Source organism: Phalaenopsis equestris, unplaced genomic scaffold (genome assembly GCF_001263595.1).
Source record: "Phalaenopsis equestris unplaced genomic scaffold, ASM126359v1 Scaffold000224, whole genome shotgun sequence".
NCBI lineage: Eukaryota > Viridiplantae > Streptophyta > Magnoliopsida > Asparagales > Orchidaceae > Phalaenopsis > Phalaenopsis equestris.
The window spans coordinates 995191-1013072 of record NW_018164666.1 but is presented as its reverse complement, the minus strand read 5'-3'; the positions used below and the strand labels follow the sequence as shown (position 1 = coordinate 1013072).

The 17882-nt window shown below is 34.2% G+C and overlaps 1 protein-coding gene across 3 annotated transcripts in view; it reads left to right on the top strand.

The window, feature by feature from the left end:
• The window catches only part of LOC110023315 (glucan endo-1,3-beta-glucosidase 4-like), a 27165-nt gene extending 11243 nt beyond the window's left edge, over window positions 1–15922 (top strand). For 2 of the 3 annotated variants that reach the window (XM_020722651.1, XM_020722652.1), the window contains exons 5-6: window positions 15208–15235; window positions 15610–15921. In XM_020722651.1, coding sequence (XP_020578310.1) covers window positions 15208–15235; window positions 15610–15745 — 164 coding nt within the window. In that variant the 3' untranslated portion in view covers window positions 15746–15921. Of the gene's footprint in view, window positions 1–15207; window positions 15236–15609 lie in introns of all 3 variants that reach the window. The other variant, XM_020722653.1, reaches the window with a different exon arrangement.
• The last annotated feature ends 1960 nt before the right edge of the window (window positions 15923–17882 follow it).

The window sequence follows — 17882 nt, the reverse complement described above, 5'->3', positions numbered from 1 at the left end:
CGGCGACGCGACAAAATGGGTGTCCTCCCCGGACAAAATCGACGTTCCAGACGCGTTGACACAGTCCGTTTCGTCATCCGGGGTTGCTCGGAAGACGTCGTCAACAATCGGGTCAAAAACGCGTTGTCAAAAACGCGTCGAAATTCAAATTTTACAAAATTGACCCGCGATCGATCGTCCCGCACAAAATTTTGACCCGCGATCGATTGTCCCAAAAAGTTTAATTGAGCATTCGACAAGTAACAATGCAGACAATGCGAATTGCGACGATCGGACGTATCGACTCTCCGAATTGCGAAGCTTGTGCGTGCGGGAGTGCGAATTGTGCAAAAGGCCACCCTAAGGCTCAGGAAGGTCCTATAGGGAATCCCTTTTGGGTTTCCTCGTGTTGGTTTCGTCCTTCTAAGTGCTAGAAGTTGATACCACGCACGCGAAACTCCAGAAGGGGATCGTCTAGAATGAGGCGGGTCCCATTTCTAAGGTTCTAAGATAGTCGAAGGGAGATTCCTAAGGCTAGATCCTAAACCCTAAGCGGAAGACTAGACCTCATGAAAATTGAGGTCAACACTACCTCTACTTAAAAGAACTGAAGATCCAATTGACTTGGATAACTGATTAATGAGGATAGAGAAGATACTATATAGCATTACTTTTTCGGATGAAAGAAGAGTATGGTTGACGACATTTGTGCTGGATAGAGAAGCTGAAAATAGATGACGTATGCAGCTTCAGGACAAGCTCAGGGACATATCTAATATGATGGTTAGTTCGGAGGAATTTATGGAGCTATTCAGAGAATTGTTTGTACGCTTATTAGCTCGAAGACAGATGCATCACATGTTCATCAAGTTGAGGCAAAGAAAGAAGGTGATCGTGCATTACGAAACATAATTCACTACACCGTTGATGTATATGCGACAATTGATCCCTACTGCAAAAGAAAAATAGTACAGATTCCTTTTAGGATTAAAGAATTTGATCAGACAACCTTTGGTATGTTTAGACATCGATGAATTTTTTATATTAGTAGAACGAGCTTGAAGAGTGGAGATCGACTATCAACTTACTCAGAAGCGTAAAAAGATGCATAAGGGGAGGACTGCAGAGGAACATGTTGTTCACTCAGAAGGATCCCAATAAGAAGAAGTTCAAGAATAATTCTGGTGGAGCTAGCAGATATACGGCTTAGGATACTGTAGTTACTTGTGTCAAATGCAGAAGACAACATAATGGTGAATGCTTAATAGGCTCAAACACTTGTTGTTGGTGTCATCAGCTTGATCATATAGCAACATATTGTCCGTCTCTTGCCCAGATGAGCGTTGAGATTATAAATCAAGTGGAGCTCATTCATCGAAGACTGCAGGTGGACAGAAAAAGATCAAGTTTGCAACCTCAGCTCCTACCCAATGTCAACCAGGACAACTGATTCAACCTCATGTATATTCCCTTACTCATTGCGAGCCTAAAGAACTTAATGCTATTGATGGTGATGAGGTTTGATTGGTTTGGCGTTTTCTAGCACATTTTTGTGCTTCAATAACTATGTGTTCTGCGGTATAGTTGAGTCGACTTGTATTGAGTTTTCATCTTTATAGTGATTACTTTTCAGGAATGACTCCTAATCTTCTGGATAGCAAATGTCGACTTGTTAATGAGAAATGACTGAGGTATGTTTATAAATTTCAATGACGAAATTTTTGTAAGTGAGGAAGATTATGAAATCTCGTTTTTGTTACATAGGAGAAGAAACAAAAAGATGAATAAGATGAGGTATGGAGTCGAAAGCCGAAGGGAGGTGAAACGAGAGATTCGGGAAGTTGAATGGTTATTTTCGTGTATAAAATGACGAATAAGTTGAGGTAAGGAGTCAGAAGCCGTAGGGAGGGACGTGAAACTAGAGACTCGGTCGAAAGCCGTTGGGGGGGGGTGAAACTAGAGATTTGGGAAGTCGAATGGTTATTTTCGTTTATAAAATGATGTGTAGGAGAGGAGGTAATTGGCGAGATCAATTTACCCGCAACGTGTCTCTGTCTGGTGTGGGAGAAGACGTCGTCGAGCATAAGAGGCGGTGGCATCTCTGTCACGCGGCGTCAAAACTGACGTCGATGTCCAACAAAGCTTGCTTTGATTGAAACTGAGGGTGCCATCAGTGGTTGACGACGACGTCTCTATCGAGCAGAAGAGGCATCGTTGGTACCTACAAAGGAAGAGGAAGCAGGAGGAAGAAGGCTCGTGCGAGAGAGCTGAAGCCTGGTTTTAGAGCAGAGGTTGCATCGTGTTCAAAGGGAAGTTTTCTCGCATGGAGTAGGGTTCGAGTGAGGTAAGCTTTAATAGAGATGATAATATATATATATATATGTAAATTATGAAAATTTAATAATTAATGTAAAGTTAATAGTTAATTAAAATAATAATTTATTTTAAAATTTTATGAATATTATATTTATGCTAGGTTTTATTTTAGAAGGGTCGACGTCAGGGCAAATTTGATCGAATTAAGAGTCATTGAGGTGAGTACTCTTACTTTTAATCTATGATAATACCTTAGTTTTTTTATTTTTATGCATTAGTGGATAATGATATTTGCACAAATTTTATTTTAATTTATATATTTTTCTTTGTTAGTCACATTATTGAGAATGTTTATAGCTACTTAATACCATGCATTGGTATATGTTATATATATTATATTGAGTTGAATCGAGGAGCACATGAATAAAATATTTATGTTGACTGTTTGTATGTACACTACTGACTATATTGGAGTCACCCTTTGATGATACTTGTGGGAGAACACTAAGATACCTATGCACGTATATGAAAAAAAAAAATGATATTGTTGTCTTAATTGTCACAGTTTTTACAGATACACGATGATATTGATATGTTATTGATATTGTATGGTGTTTTGAATAACATTAAATATTTTTATTGATTTATTAAAAATTTAACTGGAATGCGTATTGTTTTTTTTCCCCTTGTATTACTGTGATTTTTATGTATGAGTATTCACTGACTTGTTTAACTCACAATTATTTTTAAACTAAATTTTAGTTTAATTAAGTGATTAAAAGTTGAGCATTAGATGAGTAAACATTTATAGAAGATGCGAACAATCGGTAATGTGGTAATTTTTAATATATTGTTTTAATTTATATCGATTAGTGACATCATCTGACTATCTGTTCCCGTATTCGTTAATTCCAATCCCCAGACCGGGTCATGACAAGTCCAATGCTTAAATGTTTTATGGCTTTAAAAAACATCAAGACATCAATATAAATGTAATTGTTTGAAGCTGCTTTTGTTTAATGGTATTTAATATCTCGCTATCTACTTGATTCATCTTCTTCTATTATTGATATAGTGCAATTCATCGTCATCATCATAATTAACTTTCCCGTTTATTTGGGTTCAGCTTTATGAATCCTCATTTTCCATTAGTTTCTGTGGAGTTATGCGTAATGTGTTAAACCTTATTCTTTGCATATCATTGTTACACAACTTCTGTTAATGTTATCTTTGGTTTATCCCTCATCTGTCATAATTTTTCACTATTAATCATATATGTTCCTCTAATAGATGTATTTTTTTATCCTTTTTTATAGATGTCCAAACCACCTCATCTTTGTAGTTAACTTGTCATTAATACTTGTTACTCCAGTCGTTCTTCTGATTCCTTAAATTTTTTTTCTTGTTTCCAAGATTGTTCAATAGATTTTGGTTCAAATTTACTTGTAGACACGAGCCAAGATTTAATGATGTGAGATTTTTGGGATAGTTGAGTGAATCTGGATTTGTACCCTTGGATCTCTCCTAAGAACTGTCCTGTGGAGAAGTGGACTTAGACTTTCTAGTTAGAGTACAACAGTGTTGAGAGAGAGATTGGGGATTTGATTTCACTAGCTAGTTTGGGTGTCTCAATCCTATGCTGATTGTGAAATCATGTACCTTACGGCTGAGAGTTGAGGAAAACACTACGTGATGGGCGATACAAGAATAAATTTAATTTTAAGGATATACTGATAAGTAATAGTTGGGCAATCATACATTTCTTTTTTGGATTTATTTTTGTTGGAAAAACCACAAATTTTGCAATAGTTTGATTTGCCTATAGATCACATCGTTATAATGCATTGTTGATTGAATTCTTGAACTTTGGACTTCTTTTCCTTCCTATAATTTCTTATACAAGTGCAATTAATTTCTTGGATTGGGTCGCAAGTTTTTATAAGATCAATTGAAACAAAGATTTCATGATAATGTTTAAAAGTAGGCCCCTTTCATAGTTGAGGATTTTTTGGCCAAAAACGAAGCAAATGTGGAAGATGGTGAAGCTTGGTGCTATTGAAGGAAGGTTTGTTACTCATTCCTAGTTAATAATACATAGGAAGTCTCTTTCAATATTGTATCAGGTGGTCTTTGTCTTCTCCCTCTTCCAGTCCTCTTATAAAGTCCAGACCTTTTCGCTCACTTGTCCCTTAATCTACATGATCAGAACTCACTTCCCTTGTTGACGACTCTTTCCGCACTTTACTGGTTGCGATTCCAATCCATACGCTAACACGCTAAACTAATTTGCTTGTTTTAGTTGTAATGGCTCAAATACGAAGCAATCATCTTCCTATTCTCTATGATTCATAATGCTCAAACATCTTTGTCATATATTGATGGATTTGGTCTCATAAACTAAATTGATTGTTTAAATCTTCAATATTAATTGTGAAAATTGCATGCCCAAAATTTGAAAATTGCCCCCCTCCCTATTTGTTGAATTAAGAACAACATTATAGGATGTGTAGAACAAAAATATATTTGTATACAATAGCTAGAATGACAGTAATTAGTCGGGTGATGGGTGACTGTGAAGTTGGTTCCTGAATGAGATATCTTAAATGGAAAATTTGCATGGTACTCACTGATGGTTTAACATCTCGAAAATTTATTGGACAGCCAGGTTCCAAAGATGGAGTTCCGCTCTGATGATGGTTTAGGCGACTTATTGGAAGGTGGACTCGATTGAACTTGGAGCAGTTTACATTTGTTCTCAGCTTGATTTAAGCTGTTTTATTGCTCTATAAATTTTTAGGCTATGTTTGAGCTCATTAGATGACTTAGATCAACCTGACACAAACAAGTATAGATGTTTATTTCCTTTGTTTTGCAATGCATTCATCTTAAATTTTTTTTTTCACTCTAAAGTTAGCTGTGAAAAGTTTTTTCCCATCCAATACAATAATGCATGCAACATTCTTTTAAGTTAGTAGATCATAACAAGGCCTAGTGTAGGCAGAATCTGGAGCAAAGTTAATGCTTTTACCAAGTTATTTGGGATATAATATAACTTCAAAATAGCATGTGTTTCACCTAAAAAAAATGTGTCTTTGCTTGAATTTCATCTCCATATTAGCATCAAAGTTGCAGAACTAGAATTTTCATCATTTCATGATTGACAAATCAAAATTGATAGTCACTCTGCAATTGCAGTACTTGGAGAAGAAACATCTTTCACAAAAAAAAAGAAAAAGCCCTAACTAAATTATTTCTAATTCTAAAAGGATCAACTCATCATCTCACATCATCCTTAGCTCTACCCTAACTTTTTGTGATTTGCAATTTTTTTTAGTCATTTAATAAAATAACTCTGGGATTTCCAATTTGAATTCTCATTTATCATACAGTTTTGTTAAGTGTTGTGTGAGATGTGATACTTTTTTTGAATCATTTTGAATAAATTTTTTCAATATAAGCTTTTGTCTATCCATTATTTGCAAATCTATGACAATGATTTTTTCACTTCATCTATTGGATGCATTTTTTATCATTAGTTGTAATCATGTTTATCCTCAATAAAATTCACTCCAATCCTCTTAGTTTTGTCATAGAACGATCTTAATATTTTTATTAATGTTACACTAAACTTAGATATAATTGATTTTTGTATTTGTTGACGTCATTTTCAGTGAGGTCTTAGTCTCCTACTCCTAGAATCCATGATCTATCTTTAGGTGTTTCTTATTGGCCATCCTAGCGGACTAATAATGAAGCCCATCCCCCATAGAACTTTGAACCACTTCCTGACTCATTTTTGTGAAGACCTCGCATGATTAGTCTCAAACACTCAGACTCTTAGTTGCAAGGGTTAAGAACAAACATGTAGAGGGCCCAAAAATGAGTTTCTACAGGATCAGATGGTCATAGGTGAACTCTCCATGACTCGACAACGCGAACACCACAATTCACACATCGCACAATCGATTAAACCAAAATCAATTTTTAAAATAATCCGCCACAAACCCAAAATTCGAAATTAAATTTGACTCATTTTTTACTCGATCATTTACGAACTTGTCCAGACGGCCCCGGATGACGAAACGGATTGTACAAACGCGTCCGGAATGTAAATTTTAACTAGGAAAGACACTCATATTGCTATAGTTTCGCGCATGCATAAACGACACAAAAATCGATGCACTTGAATATTTAATTGGGGGTGCGAGCCTAAGCTGAGCCCAGGTGCAATTCGGGTTCAGTTCGAGCTGGACACGAGTTGAACACGAGCTAACCATCTCAGCTCACATGATTTCGAATTTCGAATTTCGAATTTCAAATTTCAAATTTATCATTTAATCCCACATTAATTGAATATAATTAAGTGTTAAGATTTTTTCAATTGAGCCTCCTCCACACATGGAAATCATTTATGTGCCCGCCAAACTCAGCGTAATAGTATTTTGGAATTTTTGGGATACATATCTCGCTCAACTCCTTTTTGCTTGGGATAACTCAGTCTCCTTGCTTGCTTGCCTCCCTCCATCGCTCGCTTCTCCCTCTTCACTAAAAAACCCTCGCCTGCTCGCCTCCTCCATGCGACATTCGGCCTCCCCCCTCTTGTCCCGCTCCCGTCTACTTTCTCTCTCGCGCGATTGAATCCCCTTCTTACCCTCTCGCGCGACCGAAGCACTCTTCCCCCCATCTCCTCTTTGTGCTGAGGAACCCCGCTAGCCTGCTTCGCCGACCTGTCCACCGAAAGCCCTCGCCTCCTCCCGCTGTGCCAGAAACACTCGCCTGCTTCGCCCTCGCCTCCTCCCTCTAACGACCGACTCCTCTGCACCGACGTTCTCTCGCGCCGAACAACCCCTAACCGAACCCATAGAGGAAGGAAAGCTTGTCCCTTAGCTGCACGTGGAAAGACAACAACGATATCGCTGTACAAATAATATACATCAATCTTACCGTTGTTTCTGCTCCTTTTGCTCTACTCCTCCCCGAAACCATCGACTGAGGTAAGCCTGTTCGTTGGAGACAATAAATTAAATTCTGTTGAAACTTTGGGAGTAGGATTTGTAGCAGGTTAACTGGATTGAAACTCCAATTATTTGATCATTTTGACTCTGATTATTGTTTAAGGATTTTGAGCTAATATTTGAATTCGATCATAGTTTTGATTTTAAGATAAGGTTTATGTTTTGCCCTTTCAATCCCACTTGACGCCACAAGACTAATTTTAAAGTGTGGTATATTTGAATTATACGCCACAATAAGTTCCTGTGCATCTAGCAGGCGTAATTTTGAATAATAGTAGGATTTGGCCTGCTATATCCACTGTTTTGCCATTCGCGTCAATGTGAAAAGTGGGAAGCTTTTGTTCATAGCCCTACATTTGGATGCATTATGGCTTTTTGCACTTGTGCTGAAACTAAACACTATTATCATTGAAGCAACCATTTGATTTAAATCTTTATATCGAATCATTTCTTTTTATGCATCCCAGTAAAATACTAGCTTTTCTTCCTACATGAGATTACAATCAATCGTTGGATTGAAGAAAGCCCCATTGTTTTATTATACATGAATGCATCAGGTACATACATTTTAAGTTATTTACTTGAACAAACTTAAGATGTGTTGCATCATATAAGGAACAGTTAGTGTTGAGCTCCCTCGCCATCATGAAGGATAACTCCATTTCCCCCCGCATCTTTTTAAATTTCGGAACAAAAATAAGCTTTTGGATTTATCATTGTGCCTAACCATACATCATTGGATGTTATTTTAGTCTATAAACATGCTACTTAGGAGCTTGTTGAAACAATTGTTCGCACGAAGGGTTTATGAAGTGTTTTCGGGCACTTGTTTTGGGGCAGTTTCATTGGTCGTCTTGAGGTGATGTGTGCACCTTTTTGTTGCAAAAATGTTAGATGTTTTGGCACCGCTTGGGGGAAGCTTAAAAGCTTCTGTAGGTGGTTGCTTGGGAGCTGTTAGCTTGTTTAGTGCTAGAAGTGTTGTTTGAAGCTTAAAAAACCGTTGTTTGGTGCTAGAAGTGTTGTTTGAAGCTTATGGTATGTTTGGCGCAGCTGTTGATTATTTATAATCTGTAATCTGTTGATAAACAGAGTTGATAAACAGATTATTCTGATAATTTGCAGATTATCAGAATAATCTGGCTTGCTGTTTGGGGCAGCTTATTCAGATTAGTTTACTGGTGGTTAAATGACATTCATGCCCGTCTTATAAAACTGTTTGGGACAGCTTATTGGTAGTACAGAAACATATAGTGCAGAATCATACAATCATCACAGATCAGTTCCAAAATATGACATTTAGTTTTCATACTCTCGTGAGTACCCGAAGAAAGCTTCCTTATATCAAAGCCCCAATGCTATAACCATTGTCTCATATAAAAACAAAGCCTTCTTATATATAAAAACAAAACCTCCACATATATCAAAGATGAAAACATCTACGAAAAGACCATTGCCTCATAAAAAACAAAGCCTCCTTATATGTATGTACTTAACTCCCTAATGCTATAACCATTGTCATTCTTAACATAAAACGAAAGATAAGAGTATGGAATCCTCTCAATGACGAGGTAGATATAGGTTTGAAACATTATATGCTTTCATAGAAGAATTTTCATAGAAGAATAAATAATTTCGTAATGATTTGAGATGCATTTTCATGAACCAAGCCATAACCTTCAATGTATAACCGAATCAACATCGGGTTATTTGAAATTCATGCATAATATAAATTCTTACAAATTCTCCATCACACAAACTACAACTAAACAATAATACCTTGACCAATTTGCTTAAAACCTGAGTCAATATCTCCTATCAAACAAACAGAGCCATAACCATAGAAAATGCCAAAAATCAGAGGATGCCAAAAACAAATCATGTTACATATCTCAATTGGGCTATAGCTAAAAACCCTTATTGGGCTATAGCTAAAATCCCTTAATGGACTATATTTCATAAAAAAAAAAAAATCATTTTTTATATCTACACTTCCCAGAAAAAGGATCAGAGAAAGGAAGTTTTCCAAGGATCGCAGCTAGCAACCCAAATCCAAAAACCAGATGAAATGCCAAAATATCGGGGCATAAAAAATGAAACATATCTCAATTGGCCTAAACCCAAAAACCAGAGAAAATGCAAAAAACCAGAGGATGTCGAAAACAACTCATGCCATATATCTCAACTGTGCTATAGCTAAAAACCCGTAATGTACTCACCCGAATTTTTTTTTTCATTTCTTGCATCTACACTTTCTAGAAAGAAGATCAGAGTTGGGAAATCGAAAGGAAGCTTTCCAAGGATCGCAACTAGGTAAATCGAAAGGATACCTGATGATCAGGAAAGAAAATTGGAAAGGAAAAAAGTTCGATCTTCTCTAGGGCGACGAACCAGAAAGGATTTCAGCAAGGGAGATCGAGGGCACCTCCGGAATTCCTAGGGCAACGCGGATCGCTAACGTTGGACGCGGGGCTCACACTGCATCGAACGACATAAAGAATTTATCGAACGCGGACGCAGTGCGGGAGGAATAAGCACGTGCGAACGTATTTATCAAACAGGGAGGCGGCGCTTTCAAAACGTCACCGCCCCCAATAAGCTGGCCCAAGCGGGCCCTTAAAAAGTTGTTGTAGGTGGTTGTTTGGGAGTTGTTAGCTGTTGTTTAGTGATAGAAAGGCTGTGAGAGCTATAAGAAAGCTGTAGAAGTGCTGTTTGAAGTTTAAAAGTGTCGTGAGAGCTGCAGAAAGTCTGTAAAAGTGTTGTTTGAAGTTTAAAAGCTGTAAGAAAGCTGTAGAAGTGTTGTTTGGAGTTTGAAAGTGCTGTGAGAGCTGTATAAGGGTTGTAGAAGTGTTGTTTGAAGTTTAGAATTACTGTTAGAGCCATTTGGGAGATGTTAATTGTTGTAGGAGGCTGTTTGGGAGCTGTTAATTGCAGTATGAGAGCTGTTTGAAGTTGTCAATAGCTGTAGGATGCTGTAGGAAGCGCTGAAGTTGCTGTTTGGAGTTTCTAGCTGCTGTCTAGAGTTGTAGGAAGCCTTAGGATCGTTGTTTGGAGTTTCTAGCTGCCATTACGACTCATTTTGTTGTTTTAGAATTACTGTTTTTTTTCTTTTCCTGCAATTTATTTAAATTTATTGCAAATTATATTATGTTTTTTGAGCTAACCACGTAGCGGGAATAGCGAGAATATGACAGGTACGCGTGTACAGTTTATTTATTGTCATTTTTATCATTGTAATTTACTCTTGCTTTAATATATATCACGCATGTCTGGTTGCAATTTAATTTTCAAAGCAAAATAATTTTTTCAAATTTAAACAACATTTTCAAAACAAAACAAAAAGCATAACACGTCCTTTTGAATTTGTGGGAGTCCCTCGGATGGGGTAACCCACAGTTGCTAATGAGATCTCCCCAGTTTAAATGAGCTTAACAACTCTTTTAAACTAAGTAAATTAAAAAAAAATAATGGTACTGAAATGAGGGAACCGTGGGATCTTAACCAATGTCGCTCTAATCAACTTTAACCCTCCTTTCTCTCATAATGCTTGAATAATAACAAAACTTGTCATTTGAACACACCTGATAAAACTTTTTGAACCTTAGACTTTAGAGTTATTACTTCAATAAGGAGCTCAGTGCCAAATTTATGAGCAGCACGACAAGGAGCTTGGATCGAGCAACAAGAGGACCTTCTTCAACATTATCTCTTCTTAGTCTAAATAACAACTTATAGGATTTCAAGGTAGCTCACCTAGCATGACGTAAATCCTCCCTCTTTTTACGCTTTTGTGCAACCATGTTGTGCAGTGTAAGTCTTAACTCACCTAAGGTTTCGAGGTTGCCGTCCGGTATGATGTAAATCCTGCTATCTCTGCGGGCTATTTGCATAATCGGATATTATGTAAATATAAGTCCCAAATAATAAAATTGACAGGATTGAACACTCGAATAATATCATTTTTTAACCGCAGCCACACAGTAGGATAGTTTAGGTAGTCACTAAGGGTTCTCCTCAGGAACCGTGACGTCCACTATCTTTTCATTCTTTTGGACTCCTGAAAATAAATGTTCCTATTTGAGTCACTCTCACTTGCATTTCCACGTCCTACTGTGAAAAACTAAACTTTGAATTCTTAAAGACTAGTACTTTTGATCATCATAGAGAGTTTTCTCAAGTGACATCCGTCATTTGGGATGTAATTAACTATAGGGGTTTGCCTCTATAGGGAACTTGGAATCCAGGTAAAATAAACCCTACTTAAACTTTATATTAGATAGGGGAACTTGCCGGTCACACATAAAAAGTTCGCAGACCAAATGGATGTCACAAATCTCTTAGTTTGTAGGATTGAGTTCATCGCCAAGGTATAAACTTATTTTTCAGGAAGGTGTAGTATTCGCGGTATCAAACACGATTTTGCAAACTATTAAACTAAAGAGATACATTTTGTCTCATTCTTCGAAAATTAAAACATACTACTTTCAAAAACCAACTATATATCTCTTATATTAAATTAAATTTAAAATTATTTTCAAAATAAAAAAGTTGGCCGACAGTATTCATACAATATTATTGATGTAATTACATTTTTATAAAATCAATATCTTTTTACCACACAAAACTATGAAGATACTTCTCCATTTTAACTGGTTTGGTTTAACTATAGAAGTTATGTGTCCATTATTTGTTTGATCAAGTATTATATGTTAAAATTATACTCATTAAAATTATATATCATATATGCAAGCTATGTTTTACTAATTATAACGCCTCAATTTCTAAATATTTTCTTCCAGTAATTTATTTTTTCTCTTATTTTAATATATACCTACTAATTATAACTATGTCACCTGTAAAAAAAAAAAACACTAATGCGTCCTGCTTTGATTTTTCTTTAAAAATATCTCTATAATCAATATAAAAAAGATATGAACTCTTCTTTGATTCTCTATCATACCTTTAATTTTTGATATTTCGCAACCATTTCTAGTACTAATCAATGCTTCATTATATATATTTGTAGTAACATTAATATATTTTTGACATACTTATGTTTTTTAACCCACGAAATTAACTATGATGGTATTGGATCATTTGCCTTCTCAATATGGATAAAATGACAAATGATGATCATTTACTTTGTTATCTATTCTTCTCCATGACATCTCTTCATAAAAAAAATAGATAAATAAAATAATCGATCTTCCTTCCATGAAACTAAATGGGTTTTTTGAAATTCTTGTTATTTTTTTGAGCTTATATTTATTGTTTTCTGTCGTATTATGAAATATAATTTTGATTTCTCTATGGTCAACATAATTTTAAATGTCATCTTTATTCCTAAATTTTGATCTTAAAATATATTTTTCTCCAATCATTTGATATTTTAATATTCAAAATTTCATTATAAAATATGTTAATCAAATCATTGCAATATCCTATGTAACTTTACAAATCATAATAGGTATTTCGAAATTAGAAGCCTTATATTTATGCATCTTATCAGAGCTTACTCCAATTTATTTTTTCAATAAATCTATAATATAATTCATTATATTTTTTTATCATACATTTCAGAAATAATTTTATTTTTAACTTTCCCATGTAATACATCATTGAAGGAACATTTTCATCTTTCAGTCCATTCTCATCAATATCTTACTAGCTTTTATTGTATCTATCATTTATTACTTATTTTTGCTTCTCTATATTTATAGTTCATTTAATACTGAACCTATCACACAAATCTTCCAAAGTTATCATTATTGTTTTACAATTTACACTAATTATATGTCTATTTGCTTTCTTATATTCATTATGCATATCAATAATATTCAATTTTTAATCTTTAGTCTTTTCCTTCATAATCATTTACACCACATCAATTTGTTGCTAAATCTCTCTTTATATTATGATGTCAAGGTTTTTTCATAGACTGTCCTTCTAAATCCATTAACTCAAATAATCTAATAACTTTGATCTTTTAGTTCTTTATCCACTATTAATGAAATTCCGCTTTTATTGTAAATATTTATAGCATACAATAATTTATAACCTCCTCAAATTTTTGTTGGTGTAAACTGTAAACTAGTTTAATTGGTAGGGGTCTTTGATTTTTTCACCAAGATCTTATGCTTTGTCCTCGTCGATGCCATAATTAACAAAGTTTTGAGAACTTTGTTGTGGGCATAAAAACTCCAATATCCTTAATTTTTTTTTCCCCTTTTTCTTTAGGTTTTATATAAATATTGATTTTGAATCTTCTTCTTATCATAGTATTCACCAATTTCTTTGTCTTATTCAGTGTTCTCAAGTTTTATGCTCTTCATCTAATCTTAGATTTAAAGAATTAGAGCCCATACTTATTTTTCACCTAAATCGGGCTAACTTGCGACGTGTCTCTTAAGGGTGACATCCTACTCCATTTTAATGTGTTCCTTCATTAAATCAAGTTAACTTGTACGCCACTTAGGGTGGCATGCTTCGCATTATAATAAGGTTAGGTCATGGAGCATTGCTTCTCAGTAGAGTGTGCATTATTTGGTCAAACCGAAAAATCAAATCGAACCGAATAAGTTTGGTTAATTTGGTTTGATTCCAAAAATACATTTCGGTTTTTGAGTTTTAACTCCTCAATATCTAGTTTTCAGTTATTAGTTTGGTTTTGTAATTCATTTAACTGAAAAACTGAAATTTTAAAATTAAATGGAAGATTCATGAGAAAAGTGATATTATATATGTAAGATAAGTAATTCTTAATGTTTATTCATAACTCAATTCAAACTAATGACTAAATTTTGGTTTCTTTAAAATCAAACCATTTAAATCTTATTAAATTTCAGTTTAGTATCGGTTCAGTTTTATAAAATTTTGATTGGTTCGGTTTTTCATTCCAGAGAACGCTAATAACACTAGCAAAATTCAAATTTAAATTCATTTCATTATATTTGAATTGAGTTTTACAATTAGTTGTCAATTTGACATCAAGTGTCAAATTTTTACATTTGGGTAGAGCTAACTATGATAATGATAAAGAAATGCCATATGATAATAATATTTGAAAATCAAAGTTGATAGTGACACAGAGAATTGGATTTAATAGATGGAGGAATTGTAACGACGATGATTTGTCATACAAAGAGGCTCATCTTTTGTTAAAAGCAAAATTCAAGACAACTTGTGCTACAATCAATTTGTAGCCTAATCATATCAACAAGCCTAGCCTAGTTTGACAAATATGTTGGCTTCAATGTTACATTCATCAAATGGTGAATTTGGAGGTGGGCGTGGCAAGCTCTATTCAAGACAACTCGTATTAGCCTAGTTTGACGAATATATTGGCCCAATGTTACGTTCATTAAACATTGAAGTCGGAGGTGAGCACGGCAAGCTCTATTCAAAACAACTCATGTCACAAAAAACTTTGTAGCCTAATTATATCAACAAGCCTAGCCTAGCTCGACAAATATGTAGGCTCTAATATCATGTTCATCAAACCGTGAAGTTGGGGGTGGGCGTGGCAAGCTCTATTCAAGACAACTCGTGTCACAAACAATTTGTAGTCTTATCATATCAACAAGCCTAGCCTAGTTTGACGAATATGCTAGCTCCAATGTTATGTTTATCAAATAATGAAGTCAGAAGTAGGCACGACACCCTCCCCCTGCTGCACGACTAAGATGAAAAGATGGCACTCAAAGATAAGGCACTAGTGTTCTTTAATTGCTAATATGTACAATGTATAAAAGTTTCCTTTTCAAATTAAAAACTATATATATATATATATATATATATATATATATTAAGAGCTAAAAAAGCCTAGTTCTTTCTTCATGCATACACAACTTGCCATTATGTTTCTTGTACTAACATATTGTCTTTCTTTCTTATATTGTAGGCCATGGCTTATGCATTTTTTCAGGGAGGTAAGCCTAAATGATCTTTCATTAATTTCATGACAAAATTGCAATCACAATACTGTCTAAAATTTAATCAGGATGAGTTTTCTGTAAGCATGGTAAGTGAAATTCTACGTGGCATTCATCCCAATTATTATAATGGTGGGGCATTTATATACATACCACACAGCTCTTATGTATTTACATATCAACTCCAAAATACCATTTTTACTAACTATTTAAAAGCAAAATGCCAGCTTTTCATACATAGATTTATAAATGTGTGGTGCGCATGTAAATTTCTCTTATAAAATTCAATAATTCATCTTGATCAAATTAAAGTCAGAATATTTTAAATCTATCTTCATTGCATTTTAATTTTTTATTTTTGGTTTTTTCAGCAAGGGGATGAACTCCAGCAGAAGCAGAGGTGCAGGATCTGTCCTTGAGAGCCCTTTGAACAGCATGACAAAAACTCAAGTTCTTCCATTACTGCACCTCTTCCTTCTTTTATTGCTCTTATTATTCAATTCTTAGTTTTTCAGTGTTCATCAGTATCAGTTTTGTAGAAGGAATATTGAATGAATGATTATATATATATAATCATTGGTTTTGTGGACATGGTGGCAAAATGTGATTCCAACAAAAAAAAAAAAAGGTATTTTTGCAAATATGCATTATTTAAGGATGCATGATGAGCTTGTTGTTTTTGTAAAAGATTATTTATTTGCAGCTTTATTGTTAAATTATACTTTTTATGTGACAAATTAAAATTTTGGAAGGTTATATGAAGTTGAAGCATTTGGGGTGGTGATTTCAGAATTTTGAAGATGAGAGGAGGGTGGCCCTTCCAGTGTCTTGTCTAAGTGGCAGGACAAAACATTTAGTGGAAATAAATGTTATATAGTGCATGAATGAATAGCATATTGGTATGAAATAAAATAAAAAATTTTGGAAGTGTGAGTGTGCACTCATCATGATTAGGGGTGTGAACGATTTGATTTAGAGACAATTTGGGGCCAACTTGATATCGGATCCAATTATTTTTGAACGGGTCGTTTATTGATCCAATAAATTTTGGTCTGATCCAGTGTAGGTTGATTTGATTTTCGAGCTGGCTCAAATGTCATTTTTGGCTCATGAATCAAATCGGTTTGACTCGATACTCTCCTTGGCCTAGGCCAGCTCAATAGAAAAAAAAAAATATTTTTGGGAAAAGAGGGGATTCAAACTCGTCATTCCGGTCAAGCAAAATAAATTTCACCAATTGAGCTCGTTATTCATAATGCATGTAAAATTAAAAATTTAGGTGTTATATAAGCAAATGCATAAAAATTTATTTCGATCCCAATTAGTAAAATAAATTTGATCATTTAATTTGGCTCATAGCTCGGCTTGAATGGTTCAATTCGAGCTAAAATTCAATCTGATTTACGAGCGTTTCACCATCTTAGAGCCAATTTCACTACCCTAATCATGATTAGAAAATAAAAGGTTTTAGCTCAATTAAGAAAATATTAAAATTTTAAATTATTTTAAATAAATTATATTTAAAAAATAACATTGTCATTATTTTATTAGTAGAGCAAAAAAATATATATAAGGATGAAACTTGTAAAATGAAGGTTAGCACGTCTCGTCCCCTATCTTAAGACAATGCTCTCTAAGTTCATCCACTGTGATCATTTTATTCACACATTCTTTGCCCCTACAGCGTTGCCATTATCTTGTCACCATTGCTCCTACTGCCCGTGCTAAATAAAACTAATCAAGCTCGAGTCCCTCTATACTCGACTCGACTTTTGAGATATATGATTGGTTTAAGCTCGAGTTTGACTCGAGAACTCGAGCTCCTAATCTGACCTCAAACTCGGCTTGTGGCGATTATGTCTGACTCGACTTTGACTCGAAAGCTAGTTTTTGAGTTTAGTTATGAAGATTCTTTCAAAAAAATATATTAAAAATTAATGAAATAGTAAAACAAAAAAAAATTCCAAAGTGTGAGTTTAAGGAATTAACCAATAATTTAATTAATATATTCGAGCTGACTTGACAAACTCACGAGTCTAGTCAAGCTAAGCACGAGCTCAAGCCTGTATAATAAATGAGCTTGAATCTAAGCTCAAGTTTGAGCTCATTGCTCAATAAACTCAACTTGTGAGCTCTTAATTAGTCGAGCTTAAGTTGGCTCAGCTCACTTGCAAGCGTATCCCACGCCATCCAATTCCTTAATTTTATAAACATAAAAGAATACTAGTTTGATATGTTATTTAAAAATTTATCTCATAAAACAAATATTAAATTTTAGTTTTTAATATATATATATATATATACTGTGGTATGTACACAAATCCCCCAATTTTAAAAAAAGAGGGCTTACATAAAATATCACATAATTTTTATGTATTTTTATATCCATCACCTAAGATTTTATATTTATATGCATAACACTCCAATTTTAAAAATTAAATCTAAAATATTACTATTACTAAAATTTAAAAGTGAAATAGATAGTTAATGCATTAGTTTATAACTCTAAAGTTTTATAAATATAAATATTAATTTTTAAGTGTTAGATATCTTAATACATAGGGATTATATCTTAATACATATATCAAGTTTTGAGTTTATTTGACTTACATATATATATATATATATATATATATATATATAT